The 18,510-nt window shown below is 40.6% G+C and overlaps 2 protein-coding genes and 2 long non-coding RNA genes across 5 annotated transcripts in view; 2 read left to right on the top strand and 2 right to left on the bottom strand.

Annotated features, from left to right (window-relative positions):
* The window catches only part of LOC145448180 (uncharacterized), a 453,937-nt gene that overhangs the window by 284,534 nt on the left and 150,893 nt on the right, over positions 1-18,510 (bottom strand). The window lies entirely within an intron of this gene.
* LOC145448167 (proton-coupled amino acid transporter 3-like) lies at positions 188-12,235 on the top strand. Its single transcript, XM_080326510.1, has 9 exons — positions 188-335; positions 400-576; positions 648-831; positions 5,041-5,217; positions 5,279-5,383; positions 5,811-5,980; positions 8,379-8,545; positions 10,720-10,918; positions 11,613-12,235. The coding sequence occupies exons 1-9, from the start codon at positions 313-315 to the stop codon at positions 11,872-11,874; spliced, it is 1,464 nt and encodes a 487-aa protein (XP_080182636.1). The 5' UTR covers positions 188-312; the 3' UTR covers positions 11,875-12,235.
* On the bottom strand, positions 16,643-16,909 carry LOC145448181 (uncharacterized). The gene is made up of 2 exons (XR_013917823.1): positions 16,818-16,909; positions 16,643-16,783 (listed from the first exon to the last, which is right to left on the bottom strand). It is a non-coding gene; the product is annotated as an uncharacterized LOC145448181 (long non-coding RNA).
* Positions 18,158-18,510, top strand: part of LOC145448158 (microtubule-actin cross-linking factor 1-like) — a 157,751-nt gene continuing 157,398 nt past the window's right edge. For both annotated transcript variants that reach the window (XM_080326497.1, XM_080326498.1), the window contains exon 1: positions 18,158-18,433. In XM_080326497.1, the coding sequence (XP_080182623.1) occupies positions 18,312-18,433 (122 nt within the window). In that variant the 5' untranslated portion in view covers positions 18,158-18,311. The remainder of the gene's footprint in view (positions 18,434-18,510) is intronic.

Genomic DNA, 18,510 nt, shown 5'->3' on the forward strand with positions numbered 1-18,510 from the left:
AATTTTGTTCATTTACCAATGCTGATTATCAACTGAAATCGAGTGAGTTTACTCGAAATGATATTGATAGTGATTCGCTGTTCAAAAATATACACAGTGGCGAATTCTACAAAGTGATTACAATATGGATCTAATCTGCAGCTACAGAACCGTCATGTCGTTTCCTTCTGATATCTGAGTATGTGCACTGTGCAGGATATCATAATCGATAGCCCATCGTGAGTGAAGGCCATACGTATAAGGCCTATAACCTGAGTTACAGTTGTAGGACCAGTAAGTGCAGGAAAAGTTGAAAGCGGTTGCACTCGAAATATGCAGCGTAACGTTGGCTTAAGGTAAGTATACAGTACTGTAACATCTAGAGATTTAATTTAATAACAAATTCCTACATTTTTTTAGTAATGCCGCAGCTTTTATGCATGTTATCCGATGCAATATGGGTATCGGGCTATTGTCAGTTCCCTGGTCAATATCCCTTGTCGGCTTAATATTCGGACCCATTACATTCGTTTCGTTCATGGTGGTCACTACTTCGTGCATGGTGGGCTTGGCTGAATCAGCCCAGTATTATTCTCGGTAAGAACAGCCTCATACCAAATTGTCATCAAAGCACAGTTTATCGTAATGCCACATTCTACCTTCTGCAGAAAAGTCGGCGTTCCATGCATGGATTACGGCGAGGTGGTATATAACAGTATATTGCACTGTCCAAATGCACGGCTACGGGAATACGCGCGTGCCGCTCGCATTTTCATCAATACTTCTATAACCACCATGCAGCTTTTATTTTGCAGTTCGTACTATGTTTTCATAGCTCAGAATTTGAGACAGGTAGGCCTGGATTTCAGTACAGTTACAATGCCTTTACAGTTGAAATGATGCTTATGATGATTTATGCTGATATCGTTTCCTTATAGTTTCATGCTTGTTCACCACTAGTCATTCAGAGCATATTTAATACTAAATCCCGAGCCTGCAAGTCATGACGCTGGATATAAACGTTTTCACGTAGTACCGAGGCACGATTTGCTATAAGTAAGTGTCAACATGCGAATCATATGTGGTTGAATGAATATGATGGAGCTTATCACCAGTGTTGGGATCAAGTCACGAGTCATCTCGAGTCGTCGCACATTTTGACTCTCGAGTCAAGTCAAGTCAATCGATTCTTGAACGTGACGTGACTCGAGTCAAGTCAAGTCGCTCGATTTTTGGAGGTGACTCGAGTCAAGTCGAGTCAAGTCAAGTCAAGTCAAGTCACGAGTCAAGTCACAATTCAAGTCAAGTTGATTTTTAGAAGTACAAGGCATAATTACGTCATTGCATTTTGATAGCTGTTTGAAAGTCGCCATTTATTTTGTATCGAGGGACGAATGTATAGAGTTAAATAAACATGCAAAAAGGCGTTGTATCGCTCACGCATACGAAGAACTGCTAAACTATGTATAACAGGGGCGGGCATCATACGGTCCGCGACGGGATTTTGAGCGGCCCGCAGAGAGTTTCTGCCTTGAAAGTGATATTCTCATCTGAAAGTACGTATTGACAAATTTAAAGCGTCACGGAGTCAATGCAAGTTTGCCAACCTGAGAAAGTTGGTCATGGAACTACTTATTCTGCTTGGGTCTACATTAGGGCTGTTCAAAAATAACTTTTTTTCTGGATTCCAGCCATTCACTGGTTAAATTGTCAGGTTACCCTAAAAAACGCTGCACACCAAATTTGGTTCAATTCTAACAAGTATAAGGCTCCGCAGATCCAATTGAAATTTTTAGTTTATTAGGAAATTGTTTTTAAAAATTCAAATTTTTCTGTCAACCCCATAAAATTGTTGAAGAGTCTTCAAAGACGATGCAAAACAAATTTGACTCAATTCCAACTAGTAGAAGCGGAGTTATTGGAGTTTTTCGTTGATAATTGTCGGATTATCCTTGATTGGTGGATAATCCGAGAATTATCAACGAAAAACTCGAATAATAAATTAGAAATTTTAATTGGATCTGCGGAGTCTTATACTTGTTAGAATTGAACCAAATTTGGTGTGCAGCGTGTTTTAGGGTAACCTGACAATTTAATCACTAAATGGCTGGAATCCAGATAAAAAGTTATTTTTGAACAGCCCTAGTCTACATACATTTGCGAGCAAACATTTACGACCATAGACATTAACAAGACAAGGCTGCGCTCCAATATAAATATAACTGATATTCACGGGCAAGTGCAGTCTTTGCTAAGGGTTTCCACACCCGACATGCAGCCAGAGTTCAAAGAACTTGCTGACAACTTTGATTGACCAACCACAGATGCCAGATTGACTTTAACAGCTATTGAAGTAGGCCTACATTAGGTTCATAAATTCACTAAATACTGTTATTGATCTCTAATGCTTTAAACATAAAGTTTACAATAAATACCATTTATTCCTTGTACAGGTGGATAAATACGCGATTAATGTATCGATTCTGTAATCCGGCCCGCCAAGTACTTCATTTTCCCATATCAGGCCCGCCGACCGAAGAAGTTGCCGCCCCTGATGTACAAGTATAGCCTCAGTCTATAATTACCAGCCAAAATATAGGTTAGAATACGAAACCTCATAAACGAATTGATATGAGCCCACCTACATATCCGTGAGATACAATGCAAGCCTGCGCCGATGGTTGGCGTGCAATATAAACTTATAAACTCTACTAAAATTCGATTTGAATTATACAAGAGGTTTGGTTAAAGTGCGTACCGACCACAATGAGCAGTCCATAGAACAGAGATAGATACTGTGTCATTAGACAACTTTACTACTAGTTTAAAACCAACGTAAGCTGTAAGCTCCGATCACTTCGTTTGCGGTCAATTTATTTGAGATAGAACAATGGAGGCTCAGTAAAACGCCTAATCATTAAGGGGCTAGGCTACCCCTCTAATTGGGAAATCAGCCATATAACCATAACTTTGATACTAATGAAGCAATCCGTCGTAAATTTGGACACTTGGTGTTTTGTTGGACATCCTAACTTCGATGAAAATTTGGTGGAAAATGGTCAAAGTTTTTTTCACTTTCATCAGATTTTATGATTTTTCAAACTATTTTTTGGTGTATCACGCACAATCCGAATATATGCGAGATCAAACATTTTTTATCGACACCATTACTTGATGACTTGAAATTGACTTGTAAAGTTTGCTCCGAGTCACGAGTCAATCCACATTTCTGAAACGTCGAGTCAATTCAAGTCAAGTCATTTTTGCAAAGTGACCCGCGTCAAGTCAAGTCATACGAAAAAGGTGACTCGAGTCATACCAACACTGCTCATTACTAGACAAAAATTGAATTGAATGACGAATGCATATGTATATATAAAGTCGTACTGCATCTTAATTGGAATATAATGGAATTATGTAAGAATACTATGGGTATTGGGCAATGGTGTGGCCGGTATTGGGCCATTACCAACCTGGACAACAAAATTTGGAGCCCCACATTCCAAAATCTTCTGAAATTTGGTACATGCATAGATGAGTTAATTTCGGAGACAATAAAGTTTATTTCAGTAAAATTGAACTCCGGGGTCAAAAGTTACGTCATTTTGAAAATTGATAATTTCTGCTCATTGCGGCTCTGCAGCATTCAGGTTTTATCAAAGTAAAATTAGAAGGAGTGTCAAACTCAACCGACGTCGCGGGCCGGATTCAACACGTCAGATCGCTCGGGGGCCGTACCAAAATTCCTCAATCCCAAAAGACCTTAAAATCCGTGCTCTTATTTTTCATTTGAATACTTCATTAAACAGCTTATATTACATTATATTACGCATCATAGGGGTTCTATTATAGCTGCCATTTTCGCAATTAGTGGAATTGGCAATAATACGATGATTGGGCGGCTGAATACAGTTATATGCCGATAAAAACGTGGCTCTAACGATGGCATAAGCTGGCATACTTCTATGATCCTTCCTTTTTAGTAATTGGCATCAACCCTGCGTATTTGCGTTGCGAGGAATGCAAAAGATTTAACTGTAAACGCGGACGTTGAAATTTTCTTCATATTATTATACCGCGATTCGGCTGGAGACCTCTTATTATATTTTCCATGTAACCTGCATATCAGGGTTCTTCGCGTTTACTCTTCAGTGAATAACTAGTTTTTGGATAGTGAAATAAATTTCTAACTTTCTAACTTTCTAGCCTATACTCGGAATTGACTGTCAATGTCAGCGATCTACTCCTAATGGTGACTGGAAACCACAACACCGCAGTCGGGTGGTTATAATGGGGCATATACATACTCGAAATGTGCTATCTTGAAGGACTATTTAATTGAAGTATTTCTTACTAAAAATGTCAACGTTAGTTAGAAGTGCGCCGGATAATACACATATTTTTCAGTCTACTTATAATAGCTGCGCGGGCCGGATGAAATCATCTGCCTGGACGGATGCAGCCCGCGGGCCGGATGTTTGACACCCCTGGTGTAAACAGATGTTGGATTACGGTTGAGATTTGGTACTTGCTTCTCTGAGTAGCTATTGGTTATATTCCCATGTGGTATTAAATGCCATGCGGCGTAGTGCTAAAGGTTAAATTGAGGCGAAACTTGATCGATGGTCTGAAATCGGTCAAGCGTTACACAATTTAGAATGCGAATAGTTCAAAACCCTATAAAAATATTCAAACTAGTAGCGTAGGGTATCATATGAAAGCTGGTTTCAAGGACAATTTTTCATAGCTTTTTCACTGTTAGATGATTAAATTGCAGCCTCAAGAGTACACTGCATTTGTACATGGAAATGCATATGTCTGGAATATGGTAGACCGGTGTTTCCCATACTTTCTTGACTTTTTTTTCTATAGAAATATTGTAATTTCTGAGAGTGTTGATTTTGATATGGGTAATGTATTAATTAAAAAGGCCCAATCTGTTAAAATGAGAGATTCTGTCGATGAGTTATCGGAATTCCACGCTGCACCTTCGTTGCGCTCTCTGTATGGTGTTGCGATAGCGCATTGTCTCCTTACAACTCACCCACGTTTTCACCCCAGGTATTGGCCGTTTACTGGCAGGATATTCCGGAAGACCGGGTGATTATGGCTATAATTTGGATTCCACTTACGCTCACAACCTTCACGAGAAATCTATCCGGGTTGGCGTGGCTGTCAACTATTGGGAATATACTCTACGTTTCGGCCATAGTTATGATTGTCAAATATTTGCTAGAGGTATGAATCGAATCTGTACGCCACGCATAATTCACTCAGGGTTATCTTATTTTCCATTCAGCATGCTCCCCTATCGTCAGACATCTCAAGCATGGAGACCGTGAGATTTAAGGAAATACCGCTGTTTCTTTCCGCTATAGCCTTCACCGCTGAAGGCATCGCTGTGGTGAGATGATTTTTTGCTTACTTTATCAGACTTTTTTCACAACTGAAATTACCAAGATCCGTCAATCGAATTGAAAACAAAACTAATTTTGCAGGGACAAGCAAATATCTTTGCACGGAAAACATAAAATATACTTAACTGCAATTAGAATTCCGAGTTTCGTGTAAGTCTGGTTTAGTGTGTGATTCGAAAATCCATCGCTATACTTGCTATACATTTTATATCTTGAATATTCTGTAACTGCTGTCGTTATAATCACGTTGTTATACTGCCTCATCGCAATCTATACTGTGGCTTGCGCTCTGATGATAAAAGAAACACTTAAAGACTGTGCGTTTTGTACGACAGAGTGAAATAGTTATATGTCTCGCTTGTCGCGGTTCTATAGCATAGTGCTAATGATAACCGTAAATTTTCTATTTAACAGATATTGCCGCTAGAAAATTCGATGAAATCAAGCGAAAATTTGCCTTATGTTCTTTCCGTTGCTTTCGCGATCATCACGTTGACTGCGACACTAATCGGAGTTACGGGTTACATTACTTTTGGATCATCACTATGCACAAGCATATCGCTGAATTTACCCCACGCAAATCCGTAAGTTCTTCAATTGAGTCGTTGCTAGATTTAAGTTGTAGCTCAATACAATACCACTCTTTTCCCGGAATATTCAAATGCATAGGTTTGTTTTACTTTCAATACTTCAGCGGTTTATAACCAGGGCTGTGAAGTCGGAATCGGATTCGTGGAGTCGGAGTTTCGCTCATTTTCCCCTTATTGGAGTCAGAGTCTAAAAAAAAAATTTGCACGCCTTGGAGTCGTAGTCGTGAAAAAAATACTGGCTGGAGTCGGGGACAGAGTTTGTAAAAATTCTCCTGACTCCGACTCCAACTTCTTAAACACGAAAATATGTGCTTTCAAATATATCTTAAAATTACTAGAATAAGTAAAATAGGATTTGTGTGTACCAACAATCACTGTTATTAGTAAAACGGTATTGATAAAATTGGACATTTATTGCAAATTGTAATTCAGTTGCATAGAGTAAGAAAATTTCAACCAAATCGCGACCATCACAAAATTACTGATGCAGTCACAAATTAAGACGGTTTTTTGGAATTATGCCATGTTATTATGACAGAGTGAATTCGTCGTCTGGTTTCGTAAGTAACAGCATCACTTTTAAAATAGCTTCAAATACAACCAAATGCTGCTTCCCACTTGACAAAATAAAAAATATTTTTATAGGTAGCTCAGCCGCTTGGGTAGAACAAATGTTTACGAAAGAGTGCAAATGCTATTTGTCTACAAATGCTATTTGACCCTAAACTTTCGTTCTGACCAGTGTTTATTAGTAGTGAGAGTGTGTGTGCTTGTCATCTGTATAGTGTGTAGCGATATAATTGTACATCTTTGTAATATTTGTTGACTCATACACTACCAGTATAGAGCTATACACTTCTGTTGTTTTATCCACCTTTTAATTGTACGGAATGGGATATATATATCATGTTTCAATTATTCATACATATTAGAGCAGTGGTTCTCAACCTTTTTGTCTTCGCGGACCCCTTTTGGTGCGTCACGGACCCCCGCGGACCCCCAAAGATTTTGTTCAAATCAAGCTTACCGTGCAACCGGCATGTTTCCTGTGCAAATATCAGCTGTTGGCTAGTGATAAACAGCAACAAAATGACCATTCTTGAAAATAACACCATAGGCTATGATTCATAGCCTATACTATTTATGTAGAAATTGGGAAGACTTTATCATTCCAAAGCAAATTCTGCAGATATATTTCTCGAAGTGCGTGGCCGTGTATGGGAAATACGCGTCGTCTATTAGATATGAACGAGTGCCGAAAATCCATTTCCACAAAGATAGGTGGGGGCGAATGTAATAATAACGCGCGACGCTTCCGACGAACGACACCTTTGGGTATGATCGCAACTAGAATGTAATCAAAATTGAGAATCAGATTTTTAGTGAACATATAACGACCCCCATTGTCAGTTCTATCTAGCAGCTCCTTTTATTGTTATTCTGGAATAGCGGTTATGCATATCCCAAGAAAAAAAGATTTTTGCAAATAAATTGTATCCCAAATCCGAACAAAGCATCTCTAAGCAGTAATATGTTTGTATTAGCAGGCTATTCGCAATTAAAAATTAAGATGAGTTTGCACAATAGAATATTTCATCTCAGACGGCCATTCTGATTTTACGAGTTATGAGATTCTAGCAGTTATGAAGCGAAAGTGTCTGGTGATTTCTCTAATTTAAAAAATAGATTATCAACAATCTTGCAAACTAGGAGGCTCGCGGACCTCTCGAAAATGCTTCGCGGACCCCCGGTTGGGAATCAGTACTGTATTAGAGTATCCGTGGCTTGTCCATGTTATAAAAAACTATAACACATGAAAAAATGAAGGTTATTTCGAAATGACTACTTCCATGTTAATTGCCCGGTTAATATGTCGAGCTGTGCCACAATGAAACACTTACGCATGCCATCGTGAATAATATATTTCTATAAGTTAAATAGTTATATGAATTTCATTTAACCCTCACTGTGGCATATAATTTTCGAAGTAAATTTGTAGTGCTGTTTGAGTCGGAGTTGGAGTGGTAGTTGGTACGTTTAAAGACTCTGAAGTTGGAGTCGTTCTATTTAAGATGTCTGGAGTCGGTGGCAAAATTCACCGACTCTACACCCCTGTAACTAGCCACTCCAGGGACGTAGCATAGCCTACACTACGCAGTTTTACAACTGCATGGTTACGGGGAGATACGGCATTGACAAATATACTTCCGATATATGAGTATTGTCCCAAATTGTTTTTTTACTATACTTTTGAATCATTTCTTATTCAACTTCTGTTTAGTGTACATGCATGTATAGGCTACTCAACATCAGTGACCATGACCATTTTGAACACCTAATGGCGCAGGACAACCTTTGTTTTTGAGTGTTATCTATGTCTTGTCTTGTTAAGATACTCGGATGGTGTAAGGACGTTACTGGCGATAGTTATATTCTTCTCGTATCCACTCCAATTCTATGTGCCTATGGATATCTTGTGGACGGTAATCGAAGCCAAATTTCAACCGAAGAATCGTTGCTGCGAACTTCTGTCCAAGTTAGGACTATCGACCTTGCTATGTACGGTTGATCTCTGGTTTATTCATTTTTAAACATATTTCATGTCGCTTCAAATGACCACACGGTGGAGATACGACGAAAAGTGAGACGGCATAGTATGCGACTTGTAATATGTTGACCAATCTGCTGGGATACAGTAGCTATAAAAATATGTATGCTCAGCTGAGCCATGAGTGAGAGTACAGTATTTAATCGCATCATTACTAATTTTTAGCATTGTTAGCATAATTAAGCATTATATGGTCAATCAATTTTAAGGTGATGGCGCGTGCCCTGGTGATGTGATACGCTAATCTAAAATGCAGGCTATAGTATTAATCTATATATTCGATTATTTACAATTTCGTCGTGTCGCACCAACACTATTATTGAGATCAAACAGTGTACACTGTACAGCGGGGGTGTCAAACATGCAGCCCGCGGGCCGCATCCGGCCCGCGAAGCAATTCTGAGTAGATTGAAAAATGATTTTAGTTTTCAGCACATTTGCAACTAATGTTGATATTTTATTGTAAGTTATACTTCCATTAAATAACCCCTTAGGACAGCAAATGTCGAGCATGTTCTTAGGCCACGTTATAACCGCCCGATTGCGGTGTTGTGGTTTCACAAGTTTCGAGAAGGCAAAAAGTACACATTGTGTTCAGAGTTTTATTGGAGTATGGATCAAAAAGTATTTGTTCGCAGAACAATCGCCAATGCGGAGCCGTTATATGCAGTTTACAAGGAGAATATATTACTTACACAAAAATAATTCAAATATATGTGGCCTCACTATACTGTGTCACTTCCGACTCCAGATAAACCAGATTCGATATTTAATAATGATAAACCAAATTCAAACGTCCGCGTCCACTGTTAAATCTCTTGTGTTCCTCACAACGCCTGTGCAGGTCTAAAGCCAGATTACGACTAAAGCAAAAGGAGCATAGAAATACGCCAAGTAATATCGTAATTAGCGCTACTGTTTTAGCCGTTCATAACTGTATGCAATCGGTCAATCATCACATTTGGCCAATTCCATTGTTCGCGAATAAAGTTAATTGTTGCTACTTGCTAGCTAGAATAAAACCTATTTGAGCCGTGATACAATGTAATATACAATTATTATCTATATAAAATAATAAATTATTTAGGTGGAAAGCAAGAACATGAGGTAGGCCTATCATTTTGGAATCAGTTGGCTGGTCCGGCCCGCGAGCGATTTGAAGGTCTGAATCCGACCCGCGACACAATTTGAGTTTGACACCCCTGCTGTACAGTGTACACCAACATTTTTGAACGTGGATATGACAGCAGCCGTGTGAGCTTACGAAGGTCCAGTTCGAGTTCAAATGCGTTGATCCATACAGCCGATCACAATATATATAAGATTTGATCATATGCCAGGATGTAACTGATGTTGTCCCTATTGTGAAGGCGATTATGCCGGCGTTGCCAATTACCTGGATAAATTTGCATGAGAATCTTCGTCTTACAGCGGGGATGTACAACATGAGACCCGCAGAAAAAAAACATTGTGCCACAAAGTTGTGACGATGCGGCCCGCTAAATGAGTTTCTGTAGTTTAGCTGAAAGTCTGATATGTTTGAGCCAACCTAAAGCGGACTTAAAAAGGGGGAAAACAGTTAAATCTCTAAAATATGCATATTCTAGCATTTGCATGAATAGTTTTTACAGAATTTACTCAATAACCTGAAATGTTTTTTCGCTCTTCGGACACCATCAGGCATTAATTAAATTATGACGGGATATTCTGAAAACGAACTTTATTGATAATTCGCGGCATCACCGATTCTTAATGAGATGATGCCTTGCAACTACGATAGAAAATGTCCGTGCGACTTGCTGTCCGGCCGCGTTGTTTGAATCTGACCCGCTTATGGAAAAAGGTTGCATAAACAAACCATTATATGATGGTAATATCCAGTTCTTGACTCTCCTCACTTTCCTTGCACTTACAAACTCTCATGCTCATGTTCGATCAATGAACCAGGAAATCTCTATAGGTACTTCCTCCCCAACAAAATGAAATTATCTTAAGATAACGTGTTGAAGGATGACATCACTCAAATGGTTGTGGTAAAGACATATCGTGTAATATTCCGTACGCACATACATAAAAAATTTGTATGAGCACGCAGGTCGCTTACTTACCTATACAACTCATTTAGGTATTGGTGCAGTTTGCCTTCCGTTTCTGGAAAGTATAGTTACTGTTTCGGGAAGTTTATTGGCGTGTCCGCTCCAGCTGATTTTCCCTTCACTCGTTACGATCATGATGTTAAATCAGCAACACGATGAGAACATGCTGCCGCATCCAGATCCAAACAATGGGACTTCATTGGAACATCAGCACCGTGACACTGGACGGTATATCTATGCTTGTTGTCGGTGATTGTGAAGATGTGCACTCGCGTATATCTATAGGACAGGTTAACTATTGGTCGATATAATTGAGATACTTTTTTTCGTAGCAGAGGTGGTCGGTTACCGGTACCACAGTCTCTACTAAAACATTTAGACTGTATATTTCAAGAATATATTTCATTGACTGCACCCGAGCTACTTCGTAATTATGAATCAATCTATCAATCAACTACTATTTTACCTAAGCATTTGAACTTTCATTACATTCACGTAAATAGATAATTGTGCCTGAGCGACAATACAATCGATAAATGTCACTGTTGCATATTTTTGCGAGAATCAGTAGATGGTGGAAGGTAGAAGTAGTCAAGGGATTTTGGTGAAAAACAATGTGGTACACTGCCAATCTCCTCCATGGCCGAATTATACCAGAAATATGGTTGTTACAGATGTACCTGGTAATATACCATCCAGAAAGACTTCGACCAATCTCAGCTCCCTTTATAGTACCTTTTATATGTAAGCGCATGATCAATAATACAATGCTCCTGTAAATCCAGTAAAATATTGTGTAAGGCTATGTGTAATGTGCACAGAGATTCTATGTTCGTGAACCTAAGAATGCTCGCGTTTTTTACTTCAAATTACCTACCAGTATATTTTTTACTGTGAAGTTAACGTTGCGGTTCTTATTCAGCGTTTTTCCGGCACACTTCTTATCGACAAGGCCGTCTGTGCGATTGTTACGCATGCTGAAGAACATTTTTGTCGCACTACTTGGAGTCTTCATTACGATTTCTGGACTAGTCTCGGCCGTGTCTAGCACTATACAAGAGTACCAAACCAGTTCATCCTCGAGCCAATGTAGAGGCGGAGTACAACCACGTATCGACGATAGAGCTGAAATTTCCGGATTATATCATTCAACGAATACTTCGCTTCCGAACGTGACTTTTTGACGTCAACTCTAAACAGATTTCATGCATTTGCAACTTGCGCATTTAAAATTGTTTCGTAAATATTTTATATGAACACTTCATAGTTTTCACGACAGTGCACGATGGCAATTGCTCACAGGTCATGAACAAACGCTTAAAACCAATTGAATGTATGCTCCTGTAATATGAAACCAATATTTTTCACAGTTGTAAGGTTAATCCACTTAATTTGTCGTACGATATCAGCAGCCATATCTGATATCGTCGCTTTATGGCTTCGGTAACATCGATTTTATACAATGCTCATTCTCCTTTTTAAAAATCTCATGTTATTTTACATCAATATGGAAGTATCAAATTAAACATGCTCTGATAAAAGTTATTCGTAATGAATAATAGCTTCTTTCGTTTGACAGTAACGGACTGTATGCGTGATTGGTAAAGAATAACATCAAGACAATATCTTGAAATCGCCCTTAATAGGCGAATGAGCAGCTGGCCGACCGTGTTGATCAAAATGAATCAGAGTACAGTGACTGTAGCATCAACCTTGTATAGTCGTCTAGTACGAGATGTAGCGTAATATGAAACGGAACGCAAACTGACTACCAAAAGGATCATCAATATGCTCACTAGGGTTGGATTATCCGGATAACGGTTAACCGGTTAACCGCAGGTTTTTTTATTAACCGATATCCGGATATTAACCTGCCGGTTAACCGGATAAAATAGTATCGTTAATAATATGTTTTGAACTTTTAGGGAGCTTCAATAAGTCGTATTATCAATGTTTCGCGCGGCCAATTAGCGGGAAACGTCAATTAGCGGGATACGTCAATGCACTGTGCAACGCGACGCAATCTCCCGCTGAGAAGATCGCCAAATTAGGTCATTGATTGTCGCGAACTCGGCTACCGTTGCTGGCCTGATTTTTCGAGTCTTCAACAAGCCTATAGTTTCGCTGGCAGAATCACATCTGCAATAGGCTCTGTGGACATTATACCATCACTGGCCTACATAATCGCAACTGCATTGGCTTGGTGCTCACGATATTATCGCTGGCCTGCACAATCGCATCTGCAATAGGCATGGTACGAACGATATCATCGCTGGCGTAACCATAGTCTCGGGCCTGGCATGCGTTGGCTCCTATCTCTTGGTGGTTTGGAGACAATATGCCGCTGAGATTATTATGATCAGCGATTGTGAATAATGAGTGACATTGCGAAACTGAATGACATCGAATGTTCGCATTCCGGAAACATGTTCGTGCGTGCAAGGGTTAGGGGCTCGCACCCCCTTTTCAAAATCCTCAAATTTAAGTTGTTCTCGCGCCGGCGACCAATATCACTCCCGAATTCGATGTACCCGCCACAAAATCTTGGATTGCACGATACGTCGATGGATCAAATAGAATAGCATACATGGCGGTACCCGTATCACAATGCAAATTTCAAATATACATTGTCTTCCTGATCTACGGCGAGAAATGAACTGCCGTGGAATTGACATTCACAATTACAAATTCAAATTATAAACAACGCCATAGCTATCCACGTTCTTGATGGATAAAGTAGCTATATAAATGTGAGCGTGTGGCGCAACGATTTGTTACCGCCGAACACCGTGGGAATTGAGAAGTCGGATGGGAATCAGTGCCACAATTATACATTCGATTATTATCAGTTATTATAAATTCTTTGATATTTACGATCAATTGCGCTATCATGGGTAAGGCATCGCCTGGCCGTGCCTCACCTATGCCTTACTTCTCCTTTCACGCTTTAATTTCGAGCAAGAAATAAGCAATTTGCTTGATTTTGGCAATAAAAATGTTCAAGATCTAGTAGACAGGTGAGGCACTGCCTCCCCTATGGCCCCACCTCACCGATGCATCACACATTAAAGTGGGTATGTACACTGCTGTATAGTGACCACGTTTGGCTCCAGCTACGTATGTCATCATGGGTCCTCGCATTTAATAATAGAATCAAGACGAGCTTACGATCTCGTATAACTGACGAAAGTCTCAAATTTTGAATGAAGCTTAATCGCAACCTGGCTTCAAAGCCATCAGAAATACCATACAACACCAAAAGACGCATTAACTGTAAAAAAAACGTATAACAAGTAGATTCATACTTTATCTGTTGTCTACGTCTGTTGGAAATCTAAATGTTAATTGTCTCAAGCTTCGAAAAATATCATATGTCTCTCAGTGCAATACAATTAAAAATATGTAACTTGCAAAAGATCTATCTGAAGCTTCGTATGCGTATGCTCAAATATGGCAACCAGTATGATAAGTACGAGTTTTGCAGAGAAAATACTGTGCAAACGACGAATCCCATGTAGAGATTTCGAATTTACGCTGCCATGACGTCACGATTTTTCAATTGTGACGTAGCAGTTGATTGACTGTCTGGCTCTTTGGGAGTTAGAATGGAAAATATAGGGTCAATATGGCTCTTTGGACGAAAAAGGTTCCCGACCACTGGAATATAGGATCAACATTACTGTTGCCATTAATACATCACAAAATCATGTCATTCCAAATGCTCCTAAAACCGTTGCACAGGCGTGTGTAGGCCTATTTGTTCCTACAGCGTTCAATAGTTCACGTTCACACATAACAAAAGCGAGCGTATTCCGTGAACAGCGAACAACGTACGCTTCATGAAGCTTGTACAGATCACGATAAAATGTATAAAACATCAAAGTATGGAAGTATGGAAATGTCGTTCCATACCATAGATTAAAATCTTCCATTCCATACCATACTTGCATTATTCCATATTCCGTACCAAAATATCGATCCATACCATACCATACCATACTTCCATACCATACCATACCATACCATACCATGCCCTGCTTAAGAGGACGTATGGTAAATTGGTAACCCAACTACTACGACGTGACCACGTATTTCTGTATCTTATTTGAGTGCACATTGCTCAAATGCTCAATTAGGTATTATTTACCGGATTTCTCAAACCGTTTTCTACAGCCAGTCCATAACGCCTGCCGTTGCTCTCAGCGCGCCTCAATTGCCTAATTTGTAGCAAGCGCCACATTCGAGGTCGCTATAGCAACGAGAATCGAATCAGGTACATTGCGACAAAGCCGGTGGATTCATCCAGTCAGTCAGTCATTTGTTGTTTGTCAATCCAAAACGCCACAAGATTGCGATATAATGAAAAGATATCGTCGTATGGCTCGTATCGAAACGAATTGAAGTAATCTTTTAATTAGATGTTCACATTGGCCCACAGAGCATGTAAATAAATGGCATGCACAGATTGCATTCGAGCTCAACTCCCCTCGTGTCAAGGCCAAATACAAGTTCAAATCCGATAAAGACTGACATATATGCAGGAGTCACAGGAAAATTAGGACCCAGCTGTAAAAATTCCTAAATCCCTATACGATCCAAATCCGCCCAAAATCTTTTTAAATCGTAAACCAAATCCGCGCACGTCCATCTCTGTCTGGCGCCGGACGTATTTTGAGCGCTGTTATTTTTGCAACGCTACGATAGCTCGAGTGAAGCCTCGAGAGATTTCAAACGCCGTCGGCGCGAGAAGCATCATGCAAAATTCGCCTCGTTCGTCTGGCATTTCGAATTCAACTGGCAGTATCCACGTTGTATCCAACTAAGTCGACATCTAGGTGATAAGCGCAGCTCGTAACGCAGCCTTTGTATTACAGCTCATTGTATGTCACCAATCCGTAGTTGTACGAGGATACAGACGAATTTCGGTCGTGAAAAGAACGAGATCAGTAGATCTTAAAATTGCCGCACAGTTGATACATAAGCATCATTTTCTGAATGAGTAATGTGACAGTCAGTAGATAGAAACTCAATGGACAGTGGAATTCTAAGTAAATCGGCGTCTTTATACTGTATTTAATAGTTTCTGCTGTATATCTTCACACGGGCAAGGTTATGTTGAGTGATATCTTTATATACTGGCAGCTGCAGTATGATCCTGACTTTTCTAGAATTTGCAAAATCAACATATTTCGACAATCTTCTACAATGCGTATTTATTTTTGTGATGTGTGTGCAAATTCATGATACATTACTGCTGTCGTGAATTCCCGCGCTCAGACAAACAGAGAAAATTTGCTTGCGAATCCCAGCTATCAATTACCGCTACGACAAAAGTACACACTACATATCTCAGTAGCGATACCTGTTTACAAAGCGTAGCATGGTAAGCGATTACCGTATTTCGATGGGCATTGGGCAATGAACGTATTCCAGCGCGGGTAACCCTAAAAGGAGGGAACGCGGAAACTGCGGAAAACGCGGAACTCGCGGAAACGGCCCCTAAAACGCGGAAACTGCGGAAAAACCGGGAAACCTCGATTCCTAAAGCGCTGAAATAGAGGGGAACGCGGAACGCGGAACAGTCGGTCATTGACCTTTATATATCACACAGTAGGCACTAAAACGAGGAAACAGCGGAACGCGGGACAGTCGATCATCGAGGTGGGATATTAGGGTTGGGGAGGTGGGATATTAGGGCTGGGGGAGGTGGGATATTAGGGTTGGGGGAGGTGGGATATTAGGGTTAGGGGAGGTGGGATATTAGAGTTAGGGGTTAGGGTTAGGTTAGGGTTATGATTAGGGTTATGATTAGGGTTAGGGGAGGTGGGATATTAGGGTTAGGGGAGGTGGAATATTAGGGTTAGGGGAGGTGGGATATTAGGGTTAGGTTAGGGTTAGGATTAGGGGAGGTGGGATATTAGGGTTAGCTTAGGGTTATGATTAGGGTTAGGGGAGGTGGGATATCATGTCCCTAACCCTCTTCTCCAACCCTAATATCACCCCTCTCCCCAACCCTAACATCCCCCTCTCTCCAACCCTATATCCCGCCTCCCCTAACATCACCCTCTCCCTCAACCCTAATATTCACGTCCCCTAACCCAAATATCCCACCTCCCCTAACCCTAACCTAACCCTAATCATAACCCTAACCTAACCCCTAACCCTAATATCCCACCTCCCCTAACCCTAATATTCCACCTCCCCTAACCCTAATATCCCACGTCCCCTAACCCTAATATCCCACCTCCCCTAACCCTAATCATAACCCTAACCTAACCCTAACCCCTAACCCTAATATCCCACCTCCCCTAACCCTAATATTCCACCTCCCCTAACCCTAATATCCCACGTCCCCTAACCCTAATATCCCACCTCCCCTAACCCTAATATCCCACCTCCCCTAACCCTAACCTAACCCTAATCATAACCCCAATCCTAACCTAACCCTAACCCTCCTAACCCTAACATCCCCCTCTCCTCCAACCCTAATATCTCCCCTCTCCTCAACCCTAATATCCCCCTCACGTAACCCTAATATACCCCCTCCTCCAACCCTAATCCGTCTCTCCCAAGAAAAAAAACAATTTATTTTGACGTTTATAAATTTTTGTATTGTAAAACGAAGAAGCGCCATCAACAGTTCTCTGCCATTTATGAGTTCTACTTCGCCTCACTCTAACATTGGTGTCCCGCAGCTTCGTCGTTTTAGACTTTAGAGTTCCTCTATGAGATCCACAAATGTCAATGACCGACTGTCCCGCGTTCCGCCTTTTCCTCTGTTTCCTCGTTTTAGTGGCTACTTTGTGATCTATAGAGGTCAATGACCGACTGTTCCGCGTTCCGCGTTTTCCTCTTGTTTCAGCGCTTTAGGAATCGAGGTTTCCCGCATTTTCCGCAGTTTCCGCGTTTTAGGGGGCGTTTCCGCGAGTTCCGCGTTTTCCGCAGTTTCCGCGGTCCCTCCTTTTAGGGTTACCCTTCCAGCGCCATGTCGCCTTTCATTTTAAATGATATAATTTCAACATCAATGAGTTGCGTGCTTCTTCATGCAGTTATATATAACCGAAGAGACTCTCGAAGTTAAGGACCTTCAATATGCAATTAAATAATATATTCATATCGTCAACCACTAGCAGCGAATTGGAAAGAACATCAGCAGACGCACCAACAGGACTTGACGATACTATTTTATAATCATTTTCGAAGTTATGTGAATTATGCCCGTCGGATATATGCGAAGTTCCGTCTTCGAAATGTTGGCGGTTGTCAGTAGAATAACACGGAAATATTTAGCTCGGCGAGCGCCTAAATCACCTGAGAGTGGTTCAGGATGCTCGTTTTATTAGGCGCACTAGGCATCAGTGGTGTTGAGTGTTGCCTCGAGATTTATCAGCAGTCCTTGCGTGTGCACTGTGCACAAACTAAAACGGCGAGTCTGACCTAGCCGGTTCTCTTACTACACTCTTGCAGGTGGTATGTTAGATAATGTAAATATGTATAGCGCGTTTTCTACATGTATCTGAATATTATTTCCGGACTGTCAACAAGTGAAGTGTGAACGATCGTGTATACGAGAGAGCTACTATTGCAATTGCAACCATCGCTGCTTTACGAAGTGGTTGCCATGGAATCCAGCTATGCTTGCGTTTGGATCGGAAGTACATGCATCGTATGGTTCCCGTTGTTGTTATTCGTTTTATTGCTACTGTGCTGTTGTTACTGTTGCTGCCGTCCGAAACGTAAAAGGTGAGCTTAAGCGTAGAGCCTGTGGTTGTGTAGCTGTTGACGGAAGTGACTAATTGGAGGATTTGTAAACGTTCGTA

Source organism: Botryllus schlosseri, chromosome 10 (genome assembly GCF_051294905.1).
Source record: "Botryllus schlosseri isolate E-star chromosome 10, Bs_hap1, whole genome shotgun sequence".
Lineage (NCBI taxonomy): Eukaryota > Metazoa > Chordata > Ascidiacea > Stolidobranchia > Styelidae > Botryllus > Botryllus schlosseri.

Bases quoted from the DNA above. Each gene is read 5' to 3' on its own strand.
- LOC145448167 (XM_080326510.1), top strand. From the start codon at position 313: ATGCAGCGTAACGTTGGCTTAAG. The intron at 5,981-8,378 runs GTAAGTTCTTCA...TGTCTTGTTAAG, and splicing joins AATTTACCCCACGCAAATCC to ATACTCGGATGGTGTAAGGA. The intron at 10,919-11,612 runs GTATATCTATGC...GTTCTTATTCAG, and splicing joins CAGCACCGTGACACTGGACG to CGTTTTTCCGGCACACTTCT.